Genomic DNA, 23,484 nt, shown 5'->3' on the forward strand with positions numbered 1-23,484 from the left:
CGGAAGGGGCGGGGCTTCCGCGGACAACGGCGGCGGAGCGCGGGCCGGCATAGAGCGGCCTTGGGGCGGGGCGGCCGCGGGATCCGCCCGCCATGGGGAGGCCGGCGACGGGACCGGGGCTAGACCGGCGGGTACCGGGGGCCCTCACCCGCTGTCACCGCGGCCCGGGGGGCCCGGCAGGGCCCCGGTCCGCCCGCCCGCTAGGGGGCGCTGTGGGCCCGCTGGGCCTCGCCGCGCCCCTTCCGCCGCCGCCCGCAGGTGCGGCCCCGCCGGTCCCGCCGGCTGCTCTCGGGCCGCTTCGCCCCGGGCCGGCTGTGGGCACAGCCGGGTGTCGTCCCCGGCCCTCGACCGCCGGCGGCTGCGGGCTGGGCCTCCCGCGTCCCCTCGGGCCCTTCTTGTCCCCGCCCGGCCGGGGCCGTGGGTGCGAGCAGCGCTGGCAGCGCCCGCCCCCCCCGGCCCTCCCCTGAGCGGCCGCGTTTGGCAGGCGGGTTCCTCCGGCGGCCCTCGGTGAGGCGGCATGGGGAAGAGCTGCAAGGTGGTTGTGTGCGGCCAGGCCTCCGTCGGGAAAACGTCTATCCTGGAGCAGCTTCTGTACGGGAACCATGTGGTTGGTGAGTCTGGGGGGGGACGACGATGGGGAAGGAACCCGGCAGGGGCCTGCCCGGCGGCTCCGCTGGGTGCCAGGCGGCCCTGTGCTGCAGGTGGACAAAGCCTGGCCCCGTTGGACAAGGTTGTACCTGGAGAGCCCCTAAATATGCAGGCAGTGGGAGGAGGAAAGATTCGCTGTCCTGTCCCAGGCTACCCGGCAGGACAGTTCTCCCGGTTGTGCCAGGGTCCCCATGTCTCCCCTGCCCACCTCTCTGGCAGGATCCGAGATGATCGAGACCCAGGAGGACATTTACGTGGGCTCCATTGAGACAGACCGGGGGGTGCGCGAGCAGGTGCGCTTCTACGACACACGGGGCCTGCGGGACGGCCTGGAACTTCCCAAGCACTGCTTCTCCTGCACGGACGGCTACGTGCTGGTCTACAGCACTGACAGCAAGGAGTCCTTCAAGCGAGTGGAGCTCCTCAAGAAGGAGATTGACAAGTCTAAAGACAAGAAAGAGGCGAGTATCCTAGGGGAAAGGGGCTGCAGAGTGGAATCTGCTCCCCTTGTTCAAGTTCTCACCCAAAGACTCCTTTCCTCTACTTGTTACAAGGTGGCGACAGGGGCTCCTGTTCCATAAGACACTCAGTTGTAACCAGATGTTGTCCTGGGAAGCTTTCTGAGTGTGCAAGTGCTCAACAGGCCCTTCCAACTTTGGGGATGGTTTGACATACATGGACCCGAACAGGAGAGGAAGCTGCCAAAAGGGAGCGCTGGGAAATGTGGTGTTTTAAAAAGCCTTAGCGTGGAGGGGGAATTAGCTGCAGGACTGGGCCTGGCACTGAGGGTCTTCAACGCAGAGCCAGGCTGCCCCATTCAGCTCTGCGTTTGGTACCTTCAGCGAGTCTTCTCACCCTTTTTTGAACAGGTCACCATCGTGGTTTTGGGCAACAAGTGTGACCTGCAGGAGCAGCGCCGGGTGGACCATGACGCAGCCCAGCACTGGGCCAAGGGTGAGAAGGTGAAGCTGTGGGAGGTGTCTGTGGCTGACCGGCATACGCTGATCGAGCCGTTCATCTACCTGGCCAGTAAGATGACGCAGCCACAAAGCAAGTCTGCTTTTCCCTTGAGTCGCAAGAACAAGGGCAGCGGATCCATGGATGGCTGAGCCTTGTTTTCCCTTCTGTTGCCACCTCCTCTTCCTCACTTCCCTATTTCCCTTGCACATACCTCCTGCTGAGCCTGTTTGGTGTCACGAAGCTTGCGGGAAGCACTGTGGCACAAGGAACGGGCATCCCAGGGCTAGGGATGGTCTTTGAAGGCAAGAGAGGTGACCCATCTCCCTGCACTGCAACAGGGATGGCTCTTTTCACTGCCCAGCCCCTGCAGATGTTGGAGGTGCTACAGGAAAGCCAGGATTTGCTGAGTGACACCCCTCTGCTCTCTGGGCACAGGCTGGCAGACCCGAAGGCCGTAGGCTGCTAGAGGGGAGGCACAGCATGGGGCTGGCCAGCAGGTGGGGATCAGCTCCACGGCTGAGCACAGCGGGGCCAGAGGAAACGATTCCCCCTCTCTTGAGCTGCTCTGTTTTATATTTACTGATACCATGTGAGACGAGCCCATTTGCTGGCCCTGCCTCCAGCCCAGCTGCTGTCAGAGCAGCTCTCCCTTGTCCTACCCCACCTGGGCCTGCGGTGCTGCAGTGTTCCCTGGCAGATTGCCCTTTTCCTGGCAGTGCTTGCTGCACCTTTACCTGTAGAAATAGTCAGTCATCCTGCCCCAGTGAATGCATAGTGCAGAGGGCAGGGTGCCCACATCCACCACAATGCAGCCCTCCTCGAGTGTGGACTCAGTCTTGACCTTGGAGAAGCTGCGACTGTGCTTAGCCTGCATACCCTGATGCTTAGGGCTGTGGCAGCTCTCACTGCCCATCTGTCATGGTGCTGACTCTCCTCTCAAAACCACCACAAGACAAGGGAAAGGTGTCCCGGTCCTGCCCAGCAACACGTGTTCCCTTCAGCTAGTCTGGATCTAGGAGAGAAGAAAGAAGAAAAAAAAAAACAAACAAAAAAAAAAAACGAGAAAGCCCTGCCTTGTTTATACTTGTTCCTTTTATTTACTGAGTAACACAATAAAGCCATGAGATTCAATTATCAAAATATTTTCCTTTTTTTTTTTTTCCCCAACAGTTATAGTACATCAAAAAAATATACAATGAACATTACAGGAGGGGTACTGGCCAAGTCCCTAGAGTCTGTTTATTCCATTTTTGTGGGGTGGTTTGTTTTTTTGAATCAAACTGTTCACATCACTCCAAGGTTATTTACAGAGGGGCACACGTTATTGAGCGCTATGGACTATGCCCTACTACCTAGTACAGCATATGCTAAGTCAAAGGCAGTAAATGCTTTGGATAGCACAGGAGCAGGGAGGGTTTCTGGAGGCAGGGAATGCGATAGAGGGAGTGTGTTCTTACGCAGCTCGTTGCAGTATTATTGTTATTAGAAGGAATGGCTTTCAAGGGGTTAAAGTGCCAAGTGTAGGAGTGTATTATTAGGACTCCACTGGTGGAGGGATGATGGGAGCAGCCACTGCTGGCTCCAGCACAGGTTTTTTTAGAACAAAATGCAGGGGAACGACCCACCGGTGCCAGGCGGCTTCTGCAGGCTGGAGCACGGCCACAGCTGGCTGCTTCTGGCTCCCCACGCTCCTGAGGCTGGTGGGCACGTTGCAGGAGGGGACACGCTGCCCTTCTCTGCTGTGGCCAGGGCTGGGAGTGACCGGCGAGGCGGCCGGGGAAGAGCACAGTGAGATGAGCAAGGGGAGGGCTGGAGCCGGGCTGACCACGGGCTGCTTGGCACTGTGACGCTGTCGGAGCTGTGTCCCTCCTGTCACCCGCGGGCCCCAGCCAGCGCAGGCTCCTGTCCTGTGGGACGCGGGGTCCAGGCTGTACTTGTCCCCTAGGCTGTGGGACCATTTCCCTGTCGCTGACAAAGCCATTACTGCTGGGAGCCTTCCTTCCCTTGGCTGCTCTCTGAGCCAGGTCTCCCACCGCTGCAAGACCTTTCAGTTGTCTCTATGACCAGCCTTCCATGCAAGCTCGCTCTTCTTCTGGTGCCTTCTCTCCACTTCCCTCCTCCCCAGGGCAGAGAGGTGCCCCAAGCAGATGAATCTGTACCCAGGGGCTCCCTTGCAATCCTGTCCTCTGCAGCAGGAGCGCAGCAGTGGCACCGCAGGTCAGCGCTGCCCATGGCGTGAGAAACAGGCCCTCCAGACACAGGCGTACGGCTCCGTGCTGCCCTGCTCCCTCTGTGCAGGTTTCCTGCCCTCGCCCGAGGCTCCAGCTCTTTCCGCCAGCTCTGGGAAGCAGAAGCATTTGAGCCGCATGAGTTACCCGTTGGCCCGTTCCCATTCACCTCCCATCACCAGGACTCTGTCCTGAGCATCAGTGGAGCGCGCTGGGCAAAATCCTCCTGAAATCCAGGCGTTGCTTCTGGCCAAGATGTCGGATACATGTGCTTGTGCGTGTGGATTCCCAGGTGCATAAACCGACCTGCCTCTTCCCAAGGGCCAGGAGGGAAGCGCGCCACAGCAGAGGTCTCTGAGCCAGCACCCTGGGCCACGGGACGGGAAGGGAATCGTCTGCACAGAGCTAAGTGTTGTGTTGTTTTTTTCTGCTCTGACCACCGCTCCTGGCTGTACAGACAGCATGAGCACCAAAGTAAAACGCAGACAGCAAATGCGGCAGGCAAGCTGCTCCCCCTGGATTGCATAGATCGGGGTGGGTTGTCACTCCAGCGTAAGGTCCATTTGGGTTGCAACTTTCCTGCATATTTCTATTTACAGCAGCGCGCTGGGAACCCGAAGCGCCGTGATTACAGTTTTCAGACCAGGTCATCGCTGGGCTTTCTGAGCACAGTGAAAAGCAGAGCTAGGACTTCAGGGTCCCTCTGGGGCCCAGCTTTCTGCAGGCTACGACAGGAGCGTCACATGGGGAGCGCCGAGTGTAGGCTGTGGGTGCTGCCTGCTCCTTCATACCTGATTGTCCGGGCTGCTGGGAACACCTTTGTTTTTGGGAATCATCGGTAACTCCCTGGAACCTCCTAACAGGGATGGGGTTGGAGGGCCGGGCATGGCAGCTGGCCGATGGGTGAGCAGCTTCATTGCCTTTCACTGAAGAACCGAAAGTGCTTTAGGGACATTCACTTAGCCTCACAGCATCTCCCGGGAGGTAGGGGCAGGGCTGTCCCTTGCAGGTGGGACAGAGGCAAACAGCTGGCGCCGAGCACGGGGTCACCTCCTCGGAGAGCCCGCACCGGGTGGCCTGGCTCTCCCGTCCTCGCTGGGCTGCAGCGGAGCCCGTCTCCGGCCGCATGCCCAAGTTGTGTGCTTCTCGGGGGCCAGGGCAGGGGCAGTGTGCTTTTGGAGGGAGGAGGCGCCGGCCCTGGGCTTCAGCTATTGCTCTTGGAGTGAAGATATGGTCAGTGTGGCCGGTGCCCGCCACGGCGGGGGCTCTTTGGCTGGTGGGACATAAGGGGTTGTGGGGCGTAGGGGGCTAGTGGGCAGCAAGGAAACACCCGGCCAGCACAGGCAAGTGCAGGGCTGGTGAGGGCACAGCCAGCCCGGTCTGAGAGGGGAACTGCCAACTTTCCGCTTGTTCTGGGGTCATTTCTGCCAGCAAGAGCTGGGCTGAGATTCCCCTCGCAGTTCCCTTCCCACTGGGCTGGCAGGGACCGGCCAGCTAGAGGGATGCTCCTTCCCCCAGGGACCAGCCAGCTCCTCTTCTTCCAGTCTGTTAACTGGGAGGGTGACTCGGGCACCGTCCTCTCCTGTGTGCCGCCCAGCTGTGTGATGGGCTCCTCTGCTGAGCACGGGGCCGGCACGGGCAGGGAGAGCGGCAGGGATGCACGGCGGGGCTGGCTGGGCTGTGCCGGGGTATCTCGCCCCAGCAGGAGCCCGCTCAAAGCAAAGGAGAAGCCAGGGTTGATGTCTATGACTATGGTTTCCCACCAGCTAGAAGAGCAGCCTGCCCGGGAGCGCTGCCCCACGCTGTGCAGCCCCCACGGCACAGCCCGCTCTGCAGCAGACGGACCCTCGGCGGGCGAGCGGCTCTAGTAGGGCGCGAAGACGATGGGGCCCGGCGTGGTGCGGACGTGGGCCGGTGGCGTTCGGAAAAGGGCTGGTCCGAGGATCGGGGCTTGGAAGAGGGTGGTGGCAGCGGCTGGTCTCAGGGCGAGGGGGCCAGGCATGGCGCAGACGGCGGCCGCGGTGAGCGGGCTCGGCAGGAAGCGGGTCGCCAGGGTTTTGGTGAGATGCTTCTGCAAAGCCAGTTTGGACTGCGGGGAGGGAGGAGGAGACACGGTGAGGCAGCCGGCTGCAGGAGAGCCCCCAGCCTCAGCTCCCCAGGCCAGACAGACAGCCCCGCGTCAGCCCCTGCCCACACTGACTTTCATCTGAGCTCTCGGCACGTCTCCGCGGTAAACACGGCCCCCGACCCGACACACTCCATCCCACAGCCCGGCTCCCTCGGCTTGGCCGCTCCCGGGTCAGAGCACGCAAGGATGCCCCGGTCGTTACAACCTCCCCAGGGAGGTCCTCGGCCCCATCACGCCAGCCCAGAAACCTGTCGTGGCTGGGCTGTTCCCTGCATCCATGCTTTCCTCTGGTGCCCTGGGATGGCTTTTGCTGCCCAACTCTGTGCTAAGCTATGTGTCTCTGCAAGCAAACGCTTAGGCTTCGTTTAACTGAGCCGTGCCAGCCCCCAGCACCCAACCATCCATCACAGCTCTCCCCTTCAGAAATTGTGAAACTGGTGGAAGAATGACAAGCGCTGCAGTTGTGAATGCTGCTGCCAGAGGACTCACAAGTTATTCCCGTGCTTTTCTTCTCAGTAATAAAGACTCGAAACTCCTCTCACCACTACAGCCCACCCTCCCCAAGGGGAGCAGCTTAGATGTGATCATGGGAACCGAAGCTTTAAGAAAAGCAGCTCCTGTGTCTCTTACTGCAAGAGATGGCTAACATGGCAAACGACGTTTCGGAGAGCAAACCGGGTGGGTAATTTGCAGGGAGACAGATACCTTGAGAATACTCACTGCGAGGGCAGCGTTCTTCTGCAGCTTGTTATAGGGGCTGTACTTGGGCTTGGGCGGCTTCCCTGCCAGCCTGTCTTTGTGCCTCCGGCTGCTCATGTGCTGGGAGAGGAAAACAGCTGGATCACCCGGAGCCGGGACAGTGAGGGCAGACCCACGGCACAGTGTGGCTCGGGTCCACGGGGGATGCCCATCACCTTCTCGGAGGGGACCATCAGGTACCCACCCCCCGAGCCCCTGGTGCCTGTGCAGAGGGGTCTGCACGCCCGTGCCCGGTGCCCCTGCGTTCCCAGGGGAAAGGCGCACGCCAGGCCTGGCATCGTCACCTGTTTGAGCTGGGTCTCCGAGTTCACGTAGATCTCGCACACTTGGCAGTGAAACGCCTTGTTCTGGATGTTGATGCTCCCCTTGTTGCCGATCCGCTTGGATTTGTGCCCTGCCCGGGAGAGGAGCTTGCCTCGGCCTCGCCGGATCTGGGTGCTGTGACCTTCCAGCATTGACTTGTGCTTGGCACCTGGGTGGCAGAGGGGACACTCGGCAAACACTGACTTTGCAAACAAACCCTGTGCCGTGCCGCGGCAGCAGGAAGGAGACCCTCCAAGCAACCCGCCCAACAGCGCTGTGCATCCCCCCTCCCGGGGACCCCGGTCCCCCCACCAACCTGTGCCCGGCAGCACTTGGAGGCAGAGGGAACAGGGAAGGGCCTGGGAGTCCGGACTCTCGCCGGGGATGTGGCAGCCTGTTCCCAAACCCTGCCAAGCTTTCGGGGCCAGCTGCGCTTCGCAGGCAGACCAGAAATGCTCGGCTTCCCAGAGACCCCCTGCTCTCTCCATGTGCCAGACCTTCGGAGAAACTGCTATTTTAAGCGTGTGCTGGAGCCTGTCGCCTGTCCCCGGGCGCTAGCACAGTCTGCAGAGCCGGGCACGCGTCACCCGCCGTGCTGCAGCATCTGAGCTGTGCCCAAGGTCAGAGAGGATCCGGCCGCAGAGCCAGGAATAGCTCAGCGGGGTTACAGGAGGCAGGGAAGGAGGAACCCGAAATCCCCACACACCTGGGGACAGGGCGCTCTGTCCTGCCCCTGCGGGCACAGCGCGGCGGGGGTGGGCAAGTAATTTAAGTCACCGCTAATTCATTCTATTTTTTAAGGCGTTAAGCAAGGAGCCTGAGTCCGTGTGACAGCCACGGAGGAGCGCAAGCCTGCAAACATTTTGTTTGTTTGTTTGTTTGTTTGTTCTTTTTCCCCAAATCAGCTCCTAAATTTGTAACCGGAGCTGACAAAAGCAAAAGGACACATTTGCAGCTAAGCCGCAGCGGTGTCCTGAGCTGACCCCTGTGCATGGCTGCTGCTGCTGCCTCCGCAGGTGCCTGGGGAACTGGTTCCCAGTTCTTGCTGAACTGGGGGAGGGAAGGCCCTTCTCTTTAAAACCGGGGTGCCCATCCTTGTTTAGCATCCTCCAGAGAAAGGGGCGAGCTGGGAGCTGGTGCTGCAGGGGGGGTGTAAAGGCCCGGGGGGGTGTCCGGCTGCCCCCTCCTCCCCTCCAGCCACCCCCACGCTGCAGGGGGGACCCTCGCCAGCCCCAGACGCCTGCCTGCCCTGTGGGGACTGCCGGGCGCAGCCGATGGATGAGCCAGCGCTTGCTGCTGGGCCCCGAAGCTCAGATTCCCAAGGGGCTTCTCAAAATGACCACGAGCCCAAACCACCAAGCTGCTTTTGGGAGGATTATCCTGCGTCTGAAAGAGGCACTGGCACTCAGGTTGCTATCAGCTTAAAGCCAAACTGCAACGGAATATAAAGTAGCCTCCAATCACTTGATTAAATGTATCTGAAAGCGTCTTTAATTAAGAGACATGAACAATAAGAGAGCATTTGACCTTGCTAAAATTCACTCCATAAGCTGCAGCACAGGTAAAACGCCACCACTTATCTTTGCAAGCCACCTTACTTAACCCTTTTTAATTAACGCAACATTCATTAACGCTCGCTGTTTCCCTGCAAGGCTCTTCGGTGATGGGGCACGGCAGGACTTTGCACGGAGCCCAGGACGGAGCTGCGAGGGGCCCGTTCCCCCGTCCCCCGCGCAGGCGATGCCCTTACCGGTGTTGTGAGCCTCCAGCTGGGACAGGGAGTTGACGGTCACTTTGCAGGTGGGACAGTACAGGTGCTGTTTGCTCTTCTTCCCCTCCTTCTCGCTCTCGGGAGCCGCCGAGCCGACGCTGCTGCCCGACTCCGCTGCCTGCGCCTCGGCTGCCTGCGCCTCGGCTGCCTGCGCGGCCGAGGAGGCCACGCTGGTGACGTCCGAGGTGCCCTCCGACAGCTCCGAGGCCGGCGGGGAGCCCAGCGGGGCGACGCTGCCCGACAGTTCCGCGGGCGATTCCTCGGCGCCGGGCATCAGCCCCAGGCTGCTGCACTCACCCTCCGGCTCCTGCAGGCCGTTGGCTTCAGCTGGCGGGAGGGAAAGGAAAGGGGGAAAGGGGGAAAAAAGAAGAAACGGGCAGAAAGGGAAAGTTCTCTGTGCTTGAACGGGTTTTCTGGGTTTCAGAGAGCACCCCCGTCCTCCCCAAGACTATCTCAGGCACTGTCTGCTCCTGTTCATCCCTGTCGAGGACGGCTTTTCCCAAGGTCTCTCCCGTTACCGCTTTTATCTGTGGCTTGTGGCAGCCGGGCTCAGCACAAAAGCCCGGGTGAGCTCCGGCGCTGCCTCGGCTCGGAGCGGGGAACTGGCTCCTACCAGCCCCATCCCTGCGCGGTGGCAGAGCCCTGGGGATGTGCGAGCCCTCATCAGGGCAGGGGCAGGGATTGCTTCCTCTCCTGCAGCCGTGCAAAACGTCTCCCAAAGACAGCAAATCACAGGGAAAACACCCGCCACTTCCCCCACGCAACTGCAGGGACGCAGGGGCGCCAGGTTCCCCCAGGGACATGAGCTGCCCAGGCTCCCGGGCTGGATTTCCATCCCTTCCCAGCGATGCTGCCCCCAGCCAGGCACGCCAGGGATGCCAGCAGAGCACAAAAGCGAATTTATCAGCATTTGCGGTGGCATTTACGCCACACTAGTCGCAGCCCTCCTCAGCCTGACCGTGGCGGGATGCTCAGACGCGAGGCTGCTGCGGTTCAGGATTTAACCCGGCTCTTCAGGATACTGCAGCCACTGCAGAGCTGTGAACGCGAACGCCGCTGCGCTGCCGGGAACCGGCCAGGTCGCTCGCTCCGGTGTCACGGGCTGCCGGTGCGGGACCCTCCCGCACCCCCTGCCCACGTACCTGTGCTGCTGGGCTCCCTGCTGCCCTCGGGGCTGGGGGCGAAGTCGGCTGCGCTGTCCCGGCCGGCAGCCACCGCCGCAGCCCCCGCCGCCTTCTGCTTGTTCTTCATGGCCTCAATGGCTTTCAGCCTCCGTGCGTGCTTGTGGCCCTTGTAGTGGGCTTCTGCCTGGTTCTGGGGAGGGAGAGACGGGGACGGCCACGTCGGTGCTGCGGCCGGACAGACGGCCGGACACAGGGAGGATAGGTGAAGGGGTCAGCCCCGGGATGCGGCTGCTCGGACACGTTTCCAGTGCAGCCACCTCCCCTGATGACATTCATCCCCAGGGCCACCTCGGAGGTGGTATTTTTGGCTGGGCGTAGCGCAAAGCTGCTTTCCTCCTCCCGCCAGATTGCTCTGCACACAAATGTATTCAGGCCGAGGTATCACTTTGCTAAGACATCACCGCATTGCACAGCCGAGATAAGGACCCTGCTCTGATTAAATGCACCAAGTCACTTTTAAAAGAAGCTTTCAGGCAAAATTTATGACTTCAGAAACGTACAATGAATTGCTAGCTGTAAAAATAAAATAAAAAAGTACATTGGTGGGGAGGATGCGTCTCCCATTGTAACCTAACGGGTGTCTAACATGCAATTTACATTCACGGGCTCCTTTCTCCCAGCAAACGCTGAATAATGAAGTGCACGTTGATGGGTTCATGCCTGCACCAAACTGATAAAAACATACATAAAAGAAAATCACCCGAACATTTGTGTACTCCGCAGTCGGGGACAATGCCACATTGTCCCCAAAAACAACTACAGTTTAGCAATTTATGGAAAGTAAAGCCAATATGAATTAAGACACTGTACCACTCAGCAGCACGGATTAATTTGCACGGCGTTCTCAGAGGCCAGCTGAGGCTTCCCGTGCTCGGTATGAAGCAGCATCCCTTCCCTCCCCCCGCGGCTCTCCAAAGGCTGGGAACGGCGTCCGGGGCTGTGCAGCGACGGCCGGGTACGTGGGAAAGCGAAAGGCCCATTCGAGCACGGGGGGCCTCATTAGCAAATACAATAAAGTTCCACCAGATAACGGGGTTGGGACGGGGCTGGGCTGCAGCCTAAGTAGGTCACCCGGCACGGCTGCCACTCTGCGCAGAAATAGAAGTGGCGTGCGAGGGTCTGCGCCAGTACGCGCTCGCCCACAGACGTGACCACGGGGGGGACGCGGGCAGGGACGGGCAGAGCGGCACGGGGTACGCGTGGTGGGACTGACTCTCCCGGCACTGTGCTTCCAGCCGGGATGCAGCCTGGAACGGGAAAGCAATGCTTTTCCCCCGAGACGCTTGGTTGCAGAGCGGCATAATTAAGCCCAGAAATGCTGACTTTTGCTGGCAGAGCAGCACCCAGCCCTGGGCTCTGCTGATGCAGCTGGGAGCCAGCCTGGCCAGGGTGCAGTGTCTGGGTGGGTGCAGATGCCCCAGGGGAGCCGAGAGCAGCTCCCGGCAGCCCGCGCCGCCAGACACCGAGGGCACAGGCAGCTCCGGTAGATGAGACTCCGCTTGCGGCCGTCCTCCCGTGGGTACAGGGGCTCAGCACCGCCTCGCTCCCCCAGGAAGGGACGGTCGAGGCCAGGGGATGCTCCCAGGCTCTAGCAGAGTTCTATAGGTAACGCGTGTGCCCGGGCTGGGCTGAGCGCAGGAGGCTCCTGTCTCCACCTCTGCCCTGCGCCCCACGCAGCAGTGGCACGGAGGAGCGGACGGAGTTGCGCCGGCATGAGCGGGGCCAGCCCAGGCGACGGGCTCCGAGCTACTGCCCGTGCGGAGGAGGCTCTTGCTGCTCCGCTCCCAGCCCCGCTGCCTGCAAACCCCCGTCCCTCTCCTGCCGGCTTGGAGCGAGAATTCCCTTTCCAACCTTTTTATCGGTTTTCCCCACAAAAGATCAGCTGTGTGCAATTTGTTACCCCGGGAATCAATGAATATTTCCTTCCTACCCTCTGCAAGGTGCTTGATTTACTTAGAATAAAAGGCTGGGGAAAAAAACCCGACCTGCCACACCAAAGCTCTGGGAAGCCAAGGAAGGGAAGATTATATTCAGCTCCCAAGGACCAGATACGAATTGCACGGGCTGATAAAGCAGCTCAAGTGCAAACACCGTGACCAAGGCAGCAGGGAACAGACCTGAACAAAAAGATGAGGAGCAGAAAGAGCCAGCGTGGCAAAGAGGACGCGGCAGACCCAGGAGCGCCTGGGCCCACGGGCAGGGAGATGTCGGTGGAAACGTCAGCCGGGGCAGCCGCAGAGCAAGGGAGGGCAGAGCTCCAAGGAGCCGCCGCCTGCGCGATGGGCGTCTGCGCGGTGCCCCTGTTTTGGGATGCTCCTGCTCCGCCGCCGGCCCCGGCTCCGTGCACCCCGCTCGCCCGCCCAGCCCCGTGCGCTCGCCGGCCCCGCTTACCGCAGAGTTGAAGCGCAGGTGGCAGATGTTGCAGGAGATGAACTGCTTCTTCTTGAGCGGGGCGGGCACGCCGAAAGTGTGGCTGATCACCGCCTTCTGCACCGGGTCCATCTGGAAGGGGAGGGAAGGCAGAAGGCGGCTGGGTGCCACGCCGCAACGGCCGCCCCGGCATGGCACCGCGAGCCGGTGATCCCCTGCACCCGCCGTGGAGCCGCTGCCAACGCCGGCAGAGCTCGTGCCCGGTGTCTGGAAGGAGCGAGAGGCCGGGGCGGCAGAGGAGCCCCATCTGCCACGGAGGCATCCCCCGCACAGGGCAACGCGTGCTGCGTCGACGCCTGTTCTTGTCCTTTTTAAACCATCCCTGAAAAATCCAAACCTGCAGGGTCCAAACGCCTGCTGTGCTCTGGCAGAGGGGACGAAGCTGCTGCGGGGGCACAGACTGCGGACCCCGTCCTCCCCGTCCGTGACGTGCTCCCCTGTGCGTCCCCCCTCTTCCCTCTCCCCCCACCACAGACACCGGTGTCACGGGTGGCAAATTATCGGTTTCTGTTTGAGCTCCCAGCTGCTGCCCTCGACCTCCCGATGCCAGGGCAGCTTTCCGAGGGACTTAGCAGGAGCTGAAACCACCAAAACAGGGGACAGAGGCGATCAAAACAAGCAACCGGCCATTAATCCTCCGCACGCTCTTCGTCAGGGAGCTGAAACATCCCTGCGCAAAGCCAAAGGCACGAGCAGAGCCTCGCGTGCCTGCTGCTTGCCCGTGGAACGCTGCCCAGCCCACGCAGGGGCCAGGCCAGGAGGGACAACGGTGGCCACAGCCGCGGGCACAGCTCTCCCGAGGCACGGTGCCCACGCAAAGCCACTCCGAGCTGCCCCGCTCCTGGTCAGGTATGCACTTTGCCTGCTCTAATCGAATTACAAGGCTGACGACTTGCAAGCCCGCGCAGCCCCTGGTATCTCACCGGGCGTGTGTGCGGGGACAGAACAGCTCCGGTTTTCTCAAGGAGCTGTGTCTTTCCACGAGCCCGTTCCTGGCGGGGCAGCGCGCGGGGGCTGCAGGCAGGCAGATGCGTGCAGGCTGATGACAGCCCCTGGCGCTTCTGTCTGTCCCCAGGGCTCGGCATCATTCCTCAGCCCAGGCAGCAAACTTGTTGGAAAAGCCATAATTGTTTTATACAAAATGCATTTATTAAGAGGGGGGAAAATAAGAATAACCTCTTTGTTTGAGCGTGGCTATAATCTATAATGCAAGTATTGTTCCCCTACCCTGTGGCATAGGAAGATTATCTTATCTGAGTGCTGCTGTCAGTAGAGCCTTGGGTTTTCAGGCGATCGTATTTCTCTGCAAAGCTATTTCGTTGCTGAGACAGGTGCATCAGTCTTCGAGGCACATGCCTGGACAACAGAGCCATTATCAAGACCCCAAATTCCTTTCCAGGAGTGAGCAGAATGGTAAAAGCAGGTGATTAATGAAGTGCCTGTTTGCTATGAAATTTTACTCACTTATCTGGCATATAAATGAAGAGGCATTTGGGGTTCGGCGGAGACCTGGAGGAAGCTACAGATGGCAAAGATGCTGCTCCACCCCTGACGACAAACACTGCGACGTGCTACAGGCAGCATCCCCACGCTGCCAGTCCGCGGGCAGAAGCAGGGCCGGCACTTGTTTTCAAGAGAAACACCCACCTTTTCCACACAAAGAAAAGGAAAACGGCTCTAACCTTTGCAGCAGCGTCGGGTGCCGGGGCCCGGCCGGCGGCTCCCACCGAGCACTGTGGGCTCCCACGGGCTGATCCGCCCCCCGAGCACCACGGCAGGAGCAGGGCAGGGGCGTGGAGGAGGATGCAGAGGAAAGGGAGACGCCAGCACGAGGACACAAAAGCGGCCGGGGACCACCCCGGCGTGAACCCGAACCTGCCAGCGAAGCCAGCGGCGCCGGGGCTGCGGTTGAGCACCGACTCCAGGGCGGCGGCACCGAGCGGCCCCAGCAAAGGGCCCCCTCGTCCTCCCGGGGCATCACGCGATGGCACCAACCCGGGCCTTTACACCCCCCCGTGCTTTTGCCAAGCCCCCATTGCTCTGCCCCGCGGCACGGCGATGAGCTGTGTCCGTCAGAGTGCCCACGCTGCCTGCGACCCCCCCAGGCAGGTGCCACGAGTTCCCCGGGGCCGGGCTGGCCGACGCACCCAAAACCTGGCTCCTCGCCCCAGTCCCGTGCATCCCGGCCAAGACCGGTGCGGCTGGTGCCCACCACTGCTCCCGCTATCCCAAAGCAAACGCGAGCACCGCGTCCTGAAAAGCCTTCGGGCACCCGGCCCCGCGGGAGCGCGCCCAGGGGCTGAGCGACCCTTGCCACGGCCGCTCTTCGCTCCGGCGAGCGCGCTTGGCGAGCGCGGCGTGCTGGCAGCGTGCAGGGCGCTTTGCTGGAAGCCCAGCCTGGCTCCATCCAGCGTGCAGCACTGAGCACATCCGAAGCTTGGATGCCACCTGAGAGCCCTTGCGCTTCTCTCCGAACGAAAATACAAACACACCGTCAGCTTCTCCCTAACGTATGCACTCACTGCTATTTCAGGTGTGAAAAAGAACCCCCGGCTCTCCCCTGGGGCCGGCGAGGGTCTGTGCCACGGCGGTACGTCCCGGCGCCCGCAGCCGGGTGGGTTGAGGCTCTTCCTGGGGGTTTCCAGCAGAACTGACCCGACAGCAGAGGTAGGCTTTGGGCACCGCACACTTGGAGAATAAAGATCTCAGCTTTATAGTCAATTCTTATTGACTCACATTACTTTATTTATCCCTGGATGTTCCTACCGATATAAATAGAGATCCCTGCGCTGAGCTCCCTGCCCGTCACCGAGGTCAGAAATGGGAATTCACAGGGACGCAGCATCAGTTTGGATTGCATCTCCTGCTGCGGTTTTGCAAGGCGCTGCTGGATCCTGGGGATTTGCAACATCCCAAGAGCTGGAAAGGGCCTTTCGAGCATGAAACGCACCTTTTGTGTTGTGTTAGGATTTTTTTCCCGTTTTGCTTTAAGTGGCAGGAGAGCTCAGCTTGGAAAGGTTTCGCTTGCTCCAGAGTAAAACATCTGCTGGGTTCATGAGAGCCTTGTGACCCGCTCAAAGTGCAAAGTGTTCTGCTGAGCAGTTGCAAACAGCTCCTGCTCAGCAGGGCAAGGCCGAATCCTGCACAGCATCACCAGCAATGCTGGGTAAGCAAAGGCAAACCCTCGGATTTCTTTTTATAGCAACTCAGAAAGGCAGCTGTCTCAAAAAGTAAAATACCCTGACTAATGCCCCCTCCCATCCTCCCAAATTACCCCTGAGGCTCAGCTGCCAGGAGGAGTCTCTGACCTGGTACCACGGTTACTTGGGCAGAGAAAAGAGGAGCCGCCAGCCCGGCTCTGGGTTGCAGGGATGCTCGAGCCTGTGTCCTGCGAGGACAGGGACTCTGCTCTGGCTCCCGGCAAAGCCGCCTGCCTGGCGCGACGCTGAGCCCTCACACCCCCGGCCTCAGCCGCTTCTCCAGCACAAACACATCCCAAAGGGGCAGCTCCCACCCCCGGACGATCAGGCCTGGCTTCGCTCAGCTAACATCACACGCCAGACTCGGGTCTGAGGTCAGAACAATTAATTAAAGGTGCCCATGCAGCTGGGACAGCCTCCCCCAGCATCTCCATCCCCGTGTCCAACTCATCCTCTGGGGCAGAGGAGTCCCCACCAGACACAGAAGCAGCGTGACGGGGCTGTGCGGCTCCAGCAAGTGCCAGAGTTTCATTTTCCAAATTATTATTATTTTTTTTTAAAGCAACACAACTCTGGAGAACACGTGCCAAGGCAGGAGCACGCAGGAGCCAAGCAGAACAAACAACTGACTCCAGCGACTAAAAAAAGGAGCCCAGACAAAGAGCAGCAACCTTAATGGCATCAAAAAAATCCTCCTCTCCTGTGTTTCTGCTTGTTAGCACAGGGGAAAGACAGGCTAGAGCTGGGATTTCAAAAGAGCTTAAAGGAGTTAGATGTCTGAATCCCATTTAACAGCAACAGGAATCCTGTACTTAATTTCTACGGCCGTCTTTGAAGATCTCAGCGATAATTTGCACCTTCCGAGCACGTTTAATCTCAAAGCCACTTACAAAAGGCCGGCGAGCGAGCGGGGAGGGAGCTCAGGAAAGTCGCATTTCCAGGCTCATGAGGGATAACAACCAGGCATTTACAAAATGCAGAAATGTCTGCCCTGCCTCTGTGGGGGGAGAGCGGGGGAGCAGCCCCGGGTCCCGCTCCCCACCACCACTGCCCCTCGGCAAGAGCAAAACCTGCTTCTCGGCGATGCCAGGAGCCAGGTCCCGGGGAATCCCAGGCGGCTGAAACAGCAGGGCAGGGACACAAAGCAAGGCAAGAGAGGGGCTCCTGGAGCGGACCCCCATCCCTCCCCGTCAGCAAGAGGCATGGGGCAGTGCCCAGGTGGACGGAGACCCCAGCCAGGCTGAGATCAGTCCGGGGAGAGCGGCACGGAGCGGGGAAAAGGCCATTTCATGCCTGAGATCCTGTCGTATGTCTTTGGCCGTATCCATGTCAATTTAGATGTATAACAGAACATTTCTAGAGAGACATGTCCACAACCCAAGCAACATTTGGTCCAGTGGTTCAAGGTTGGGGACCCCGAGCCCAACTGGGCAGTGGGAGAATTCCCACAGCAACCAGGCTCACCCAACACCCGCAGCCATGCAGCACCAGCCATGTTCCTTGTATCTTTATACGCCTTCTCTCTCTTTCTTTCCTTTTCTTTATTTTTCAACTAATGAACTACTCTCCAGAGCTACTTTATTACTATTGATTCCCGGAGCAAAATCCAATTGATCTTAGTTATAATGAACCATCTTTTTAATTTTGGTATATAAGGGTGATAGCTGGGCAGGAACCGCCTGAGCTAAGGGCAAGGCAGGCGCATTGCACTAGCATCCAGCAGCCAAAGACCCCGGTAATTAAGCCAGAAATTACCTGGCGGGGTTCGAGAAGCAGTGCCGTGCAGAAGGGGGACTGCTGCAGGGGCGAAGGGGTCCAGCAGCCGATGCCCACCCCGCCCCGGGACTCACCGTGTTGAAGTTGGGGAAGAGGTTGAGCGGTGACGTCCCGTTGAGCCTGAAGGTCAGAAAGTGCTTGATGTCCAAGGGAGGATGGAGGGGACGGCCGGGGATAGGCAACGACGCTAAGAGGGGGCTGCTGTGTCCGGAGGGACCTGGGCAGGCAGAGGGGAAAGAGCAGCGTTAGCGTTGGTGGCCCCTGCTCACAGCGGGGGGACACGGCATGTGGGGCCATCTGCCACGGGCTCCGGACCCTCCTCAGCGAAAGGTCCCAGCCCAGGGTGGCCCTGGGCACCCCTCTGCCTTTTGGGCTCAAAACCAGCCCGCTGGTTCAAAGCCGAATGCAGCCGTTTTCACGTCAGAGTGTTGACATGCGCAGGAGTTTTCTCTGAACCCTCCAAAAGGCTTCAAAACCTCTCCCGGGGAAACAGCCCCTTCCCCGGGCTCTCCCACGGGAGCCCACGCAGCCCCAGGCTCTCCTACGCCAGCACCATGGGGGCTCCTTCTTACCGGGGCCAGTGCTTTTTTGGCTGCCGGCAGCAGCCGAAGGAGCACCCCGGCCCCCAGCACCCCTGCGAGCGCCAGGTGGGGGGCAGAGGGCTGAGCAGCCCCCGCCAGGACACCGACCCGGCTTTGCAAAGGTGTTAAATTTTGGGTGCCCCTGGGACCATCCGAGCTGCGTGGGTGCCCCAGCTCTGCCCCTCCACAGGTATTTTGGGTGGAAACACGCGGAGATGGGCTCCCCCCCACCCCGACCCGCCAGCTCCTGCACTAGAGCTGCCTGCTCCCCATCGTCCCCCGCAAGCTAACCACGAGCTCCGCCGTGCGATTTAAAAATAGCCTGGAGTTATTAATAATTTTCTGTTTAAAAAGAAAACACCCCTGGGAAGAAGGGAAGGCCAGACAGAGGGGCTCTCTCTCCAGCCCGCTCCCCGTCCCAGCGCTTCGCCCCGCTCAGCAGCCCAAGGGCAGCGGTTTTCCACCCGGAGTCATCCATCCCCCCCAGGAAAGCATTCTCTGACCCACGGAGGGCCCAGGCTGGGCTCCTGCACCTACGTACAGCTCTGAGAGCAAGGAGGGGGGAAAAGTTAAAATAAACAAATGAATAAAATACGATAAATAAGAAAAGGTTTCAAATTGCTGTGAGTCTGAGAAGCCCATTTGCATCTCGCCCGGCTTTACGCCTTCTCCCTCCTCCAGCCCACCTCAGCAGCCCTGTCCCTCTGCCTGGAACAAGGACAAGGACACGGACAATGTTCCTTTTTTGGGGGGGGGATTTCTGGGCTTTTTTTCACCTCGAAGGCTGTCGTGGAGCCAGGCTGCCCCAGTGCAGCACCCAGCCCCCTGCCTGCCCCAGTGCTGAGAAGAGCACCAGTCCCTCGTGGGAGGATGAAAGCAGCCAGTGCCCGAGGGGTCGGGTCCTCCCGCAGCAGAAACACTGACCGGGAGCCGTATTCAGCGGTGCCACTTTGGGACAGTGCCGAGGCATTCGCCCCCCTCCAGCCCCCCCACACCCCGACACCAGCTGTGCAGGACGAGGACCCCAGTCTGGCAGCAGGTCGGTGCTGCTCTCCTGCTGTACTTTGCTTTTTGCTCCACATTCGACCCTCCGCTGGCAGAAACCAGGCTGGTGCAGGAGCCGAGATACAAATCTGAAATTCAAAGTTTGAAAGATTTTCTGGATTTGAGCAGCGAGCGCTCGCTGCGTGGGCCCTGCGGGCAACGACGACCTCTTTCTGGGAGAGCGCACGCGGGCGGCTCTTCAGCGGCACTGGAGCCGTCCCTGAGTCAGGCCTGACTCCGGGGAAAAATTACATTTTGCTTCATCAGGCGTGCATTGATCGAGTTAATTCCAGAGTCGCCCAGAAGGGAAATCTGTGAAACTGTTTAAAAATAAATAAATAAAATTATAGCAACAGCAATGAGGGAGGGAGCAAAAGCAAGCAGAAATGGGTGAACGATGCATAATTAACCTTCTGAGGCATGAAACAGTATTTCTGCATCAAATCATCTGAGACGGCAGGGCCGGCACCCGGGGAGCCAGCCCCTGGGGACCCCCCCCAGCCCACACACGCAGCCGCGACCCTGCGGAGAGCAGCAGTTACAACAAAGGCATTTGGGGCTGGATTGCGAGACTTTCTGCTTGCCTTTGTCAGTACACTTTGCACTGACTGAACTGGCCTTAAGAAAAAATATATATTACACTTACCACTGGGAGGAACAAGAGGGCAGGCGAACGCCTCTGCCCCCATCATCAGTAACTGAATAAAGGGAGTTGGCAGCTCAGCACACACCACCACGCTGGCAAAACCCGACTCCTGCTGCCTGGCTCCGCAGCTGAGGGGTTTGCTCCCCACGGAGAAGCTCCTGCGCCGGACGGGCACATGGCCCGGGGGTACTGGGGGGGGACATGGGCTCCCAGGGATGGCCACCTCCTGAGGCAGCTGCTGCCACCGACACAGTAAGGATGCGATACACCAAGCCGCTTTGGCACGTCCCTGAGCCCAAATTTGTGGATTAAACCTGTTTCTGAGCTGGGTCTGCAGTCCGGGGGTAAAAGAGGCTGTGACGAGGGAGCCCAAAAACCCCAGCCGAGACGGGACCCTGCGGATGGGGCAGGACCCTTCCGTCCTGGTTCTGCCACTGAAGTAGACAAGACCCCCACGAGCAGGAAAAGGGCTGAAAGTCTCAAACAGCATCATCGTCGGTCAGGCACCCTGCGAGGAGCGGCCACACACCTGCAGCCGGCAAAAGGAGGAAAGGCAGCGCTCGCCGCGGAAGGGACGAGCTGCAGCCGGCGTGGCTCGCCGTCCCCTGGCTACAGAGGGCAAACAGGACAGCAGCCACGCGGCACAGGGACGAAGTCACCATCAGCTTTGGTTTGCCCGAACCTCAGATGATCACCAAAGCATAAGCACCACGTGCAGTGAGAGGGCAGACGAGGGGCACAGCCGCAGTCCTGGCACCGGCGGAGCTCCCCGGCGAGGAGCGAGCCCCCCCGGCACGCCGCAGCACCCCGCCGGGGCACAGGGCACCCGCACGATGCTCTTGGGACACCTTCCCAAGGTTACGGGGCTGCGCCGCTGCGGCTCCTGCCTTACCTTTGCTGCAGGGCAGATTCCGGCAGCAGCTGCAGGCTGTATTTTTAGGTATTAATTAGACACTCAATTAAGGGGATTTGCTTTGGGGAGAGTGGCAGGGCCCCCAGGTCTGTATAGAATGACACGACCTTACCCGAGGTGACGGGCACGGTCACCAGCAGGGTGGGCTTTGCTGGTGAATGGCATCCCCAGATGCTCGGTCTGCAGCTCTGGAGCAGGACCATCCCCTGCCACAGCGCTGCCTTTGTCTCCCCCCATTTTGGCAGAGGACCCCCTACCTCTGCAGCAAACACGGCCGCTCTGGCACCGCGGCGTCAGCCCCACGGGTCCTGCTGGGCCGGGACGTGCCCGGGGCTCCGCGGAGCATTTTGAAGGGCTGGTGCAAGGAGGGCAGCGCAGGAGCCCCGTGCTCCTGGCACAAGCACCAAGGGCACCGCAGGCGCTGCCCCATGCCCCAGCCGGGCTCTCGGCACATGTCACCCAGCTGAAACCGCAGGGGTGGGTCGCTGTGCCCGTCCCTGCTGTGTGGGGCACCCTGCCTGCCAAGCCGCTGAATTAAATTTCTGAGCGATGGTCAGGTCTGAGCCGCTGCAGCCTGGGGGGGGTCCCTTCACCCCCCCCCAGCTCCGCAGGGAGGGTGCACAGCCGTTCTTAACCGAGCATCCAGGCCTGACTGAAAGACGCCAAACCACACGGCATCACCGCTGCGGTGCTGCGCATCCTCTGCCTGGGGCTCAGCCTGGAACCGTCGGCTCAGCCGCTTCCCAGCGCCTTGAAGCTCTGCCCAGCTTCTGTCACGCAGGCACGCAACTCTTGGAGGGGTCGCTCGGAATGTAAAGACGCGTTTCAGTCCTCCATTTAACCGAGCCCACCCAGGACCTTGCCCGGCCGCCATCCCCAGCCGGTCCCCACCACCCCTTTGTGCTGTGCACAGCAACTACACCACACGTCTGCAGTGGGTTTTCTCCCAGGTCCCCTGCAAGACAGATCAGAGCAACTGCTGTGCTCTAACGCTACATATGTGCGAACCTCCAAGAAACACCTTTGAAAGCGGCAGGGACAATGCCGTGGGTTTTCATACTGACACGAGAATCTGCCAAGGACCCATCTCTGCAGACGTCGGCTGCCTCGCGAGAGCATCTGGCGCAGTCTGCACAGGACAGATGGAGACAGGAGCTGTTTATTCACACAGAAGCAGACTGGCTCCCTCCTGTTTGGTAGGTGTTCTTAGCAAATTTTGGTGGTGTCTCAAATTCCTTACCCAGGGCTTTAAAGCTTTTGTCTCTGGCCAAGCATCGGCTGAATTCACTCCAGCTATTTCCAGGAGACTCTCTGGGAAACACGTGTGTGCTCCCCGATGCCAAAGGCTGCTGGCAGGAGAAGAGCAGCAACACCCGGTCACAACACTGGACCACGACTGCAGCACCGGAGCAACCCCAGCACCACTCAGGGTCTGGACCAGTAATGAATGAGATTGCACCACATTGGACTCCCAGCGCAACCAGACCCAGCAAACCCGACCCAGACCGCAGTGCAGCAGATCCGTTGGCCCTGGAGACAGTGATGCTGCGGCTGCCCCGGCACACTGGGTTTGCTCCAGGCCCCAGCAGTCCCCGCAGCAGGACCAGCCTTGGCTGAGCGCAGCCCCTCCATCCCACCCGGCTCCCGTGGAGCCCGACGGAAAGGAAGGGCCAAGGCCCCCCCTACCCGGCAGCTGCAGAGCTGCTCTGTGCATCAGGCTCTGGCGCTGATGCCGGTTCCCAGCCTCCCTGGGAACATGAGGACAGCGCACGTTGTGAGCGCTGCCCTGCTAAATCCTCCTATTTCCAGCTTTCGACAGCCACAGCTGCCTCCTCTACACGCACCGTTTGGACAGAAAGCAGCCCGCAGCAAAACCCAGCTTGCAGGACAAGGGCACGCCGAGAACCACAAACCTGAACCGGGGGATGCTTGTGAGCAAGCAGCCTTCACCTAAATACTCTTGCCATCAAACCAGCATCTCCACCTTACAGATCACCCAGGACACGGACTCCGGGCCATCAGCAGTCACCTGCCACCAGCCCCGAGGACAGAAATCCTGGCTTTCCCTGTCTCCACTGCAGGCACAGGGCACAGCACGCCCGTGGGAGCCCACGAGACACCGCCGGGCACCCCCACACACCCTGTCTGCACATCCAACACGGGGGTCTGGGGGCACGGTACCCGTTGGGTCGGGCAGACAGCGAACCGTCCCTCGGAGCAATGGAGGGATCCCAGCGGGGCAGGCAGCCGTGCTGGCCGAGTACTGCTCCCGGGGCTGTGCGACCCCTCCAGCCATCCAGGCTGCTCTCCAGAGCTGGAGGGGCTCCGCGAGCCAGGGCTGGGGCGGAGGAAGGTCCTTCTGCCAGGGGCAGCAGCTGCTCGCTCCAGAAGAGGGGGAGCAACGAGCCCAAGCCCCCCCCTCCAGCCCTTCCATGTTGCTGCAGCACAAGTCCCAGCTGGAGGCAACCGCACGGGACCAACGGGGACCGTCAGCATTATGGACATCGGGGTCAAATCCTGCCAGACACGCACCCTGCATCTGCGGGACGGAGTCAACTTACCCAAGGAAGGAGCGGAGCTGAATCCCGCGGGAGGACCCAGCACTCACTATTAAACCAACGTGATGCTTCAGGCTGCTGCGTTGGCTTAATTGCGGATTAAAATCAGTCAGAAGGGTCTTCTCACCCACCCCAACAGAACTGAAGAAAACATCCCTCCAAGTTAAAACCAGAGAAGCCCCATAACACCCAGACATGCCACGCAGCACCACTGCCCTGCTCGGCCACCGTGCTCACACACCCAGACCCCGGCGGCAGAGGAGCCCAAGCCCCATCCCGCCGTGGGCTCCCGATGGCTTTGCTCGCTTTGGGGTAAAGGGAATGTTTAAAAGGAAAAACACAAGCCAAACAACTC

At 60.2% G+C, this 23,484-nt stretch overlaps 2 protein-coding genes across 4 annotated transcripts in view; one reads left to right on the plus strand and one right to left on the minus strand.

Moving 5' to 3' along the window:
- The first annotated feature begins 27 nt into the window (after positions 1-27).
- NKIRAS2 (NFKB inhibitor interacting Ras like 2) lies at positions 28-2,678 on the plus strand. 2 transcript variants are annotated; one of them, XM_075036573.1, is made up of 4 exons: positions 28-611; positions 868-945; positions 1,043-1,109; positions 1,518-2,537. In XM_075036573.1, the coding sequence occupies exons 1-4, from the start codon at positions 518-520 to the stop codon at positions 1,612-1,614; spliced, it is 336 nt and encodes a 111-aa protein (XP_074892674.1). In that variant the 5' UTR covers positions 28-517; the 3' UTR covers positions 1,615-2,537. The 2 variants fall into 2 exon arrangements, with proteins under 2 accessions (XP_074892674.1, XP_074892673.1); XM_075036572.1 differs by having other exon boundaries at positions 108-611; positions 868-1,109; positions 1,518-2,678.
- Positions 2,679-2,682: 4 nt separating this feature from the next.
- The window catches only part of ZNF385C (zinc finger protein 385C), a 61,734-nt gene continuing 40,932 nt past the window's right edge, over positions 2,683-23,484 (minus strand). Inside the window, exons 3-9 of one of the 2 annotated variants that reach the window (XM_075036568.1) lie at positions 17,462-17,604; positions 12,373-12,483; positions 9,940-10,111; positions 8,777-9,124; positions 7,008-7,195; positions 6,685-6,783; positions 2,683-5,925 (exon numbers count right to left, since the gene is read on the minus strand). In XM_075036568.1, coding sequence (XP_074892669.1) covers positions 5,701-5,925; positions 6,685-6,783; positions 7,008-7,195; positions 8,777-9,124; positions 9,940-10,111; positions 12,373-12,483; positions 17,462-17,604 — 1,286 coding nt within the window. In that variant the 3' untranslated portion in view covers positions 2,683-5,700. Of the gene's footprint in view, positions 5,926-6,669; positions 6,784-7,007; positions 7,196-8,776; positions 9,125-9,939; positions 10,112-12,372; positions 12,484-17,461; positions 17,605-23,484 lie in introns of both variants that reach the window. The other variant, XM_075036566.1, reaches the window with a different exon arrangement.

This window comes from Buteo buteo, chromosome 9 (assembly GCF_964188355.1).
Source record: "Buteo buteo chromosome 9, bButBut1.hap1.1, whole genome shotgun sequence".
Classification (NCBI taxonomy): domain Eukaryota; kingdom Metazoa; phylum Chordata; class Aves; order Accipitriformes; family Accipitridae; genus Buteo; species Buteo buteo.

Coding starts and splice junctions, on each gene's coding strand:
- NKIRAS2 (XM_075036572.1), top strand. CDS start 518: ATGGGGAAGAGCTGCAAGGTGGTTGTGTGCGGCCAGGCCTCCGTCGGG. Junction 612..867: donor GTACGGGAACCATGTGGTTG/GTGAGTCTGGGG, acceptor CCTCTCTGGCAG/GATCCGAGATGATCGAGACC. Junction 1,110..1,517: donor AGTCTAAAGACAAGAAAGAG/GCGAGTATCCTA, acceptor TTTTTTGAACAG/GTCACCATCGTGGTTTTGGG.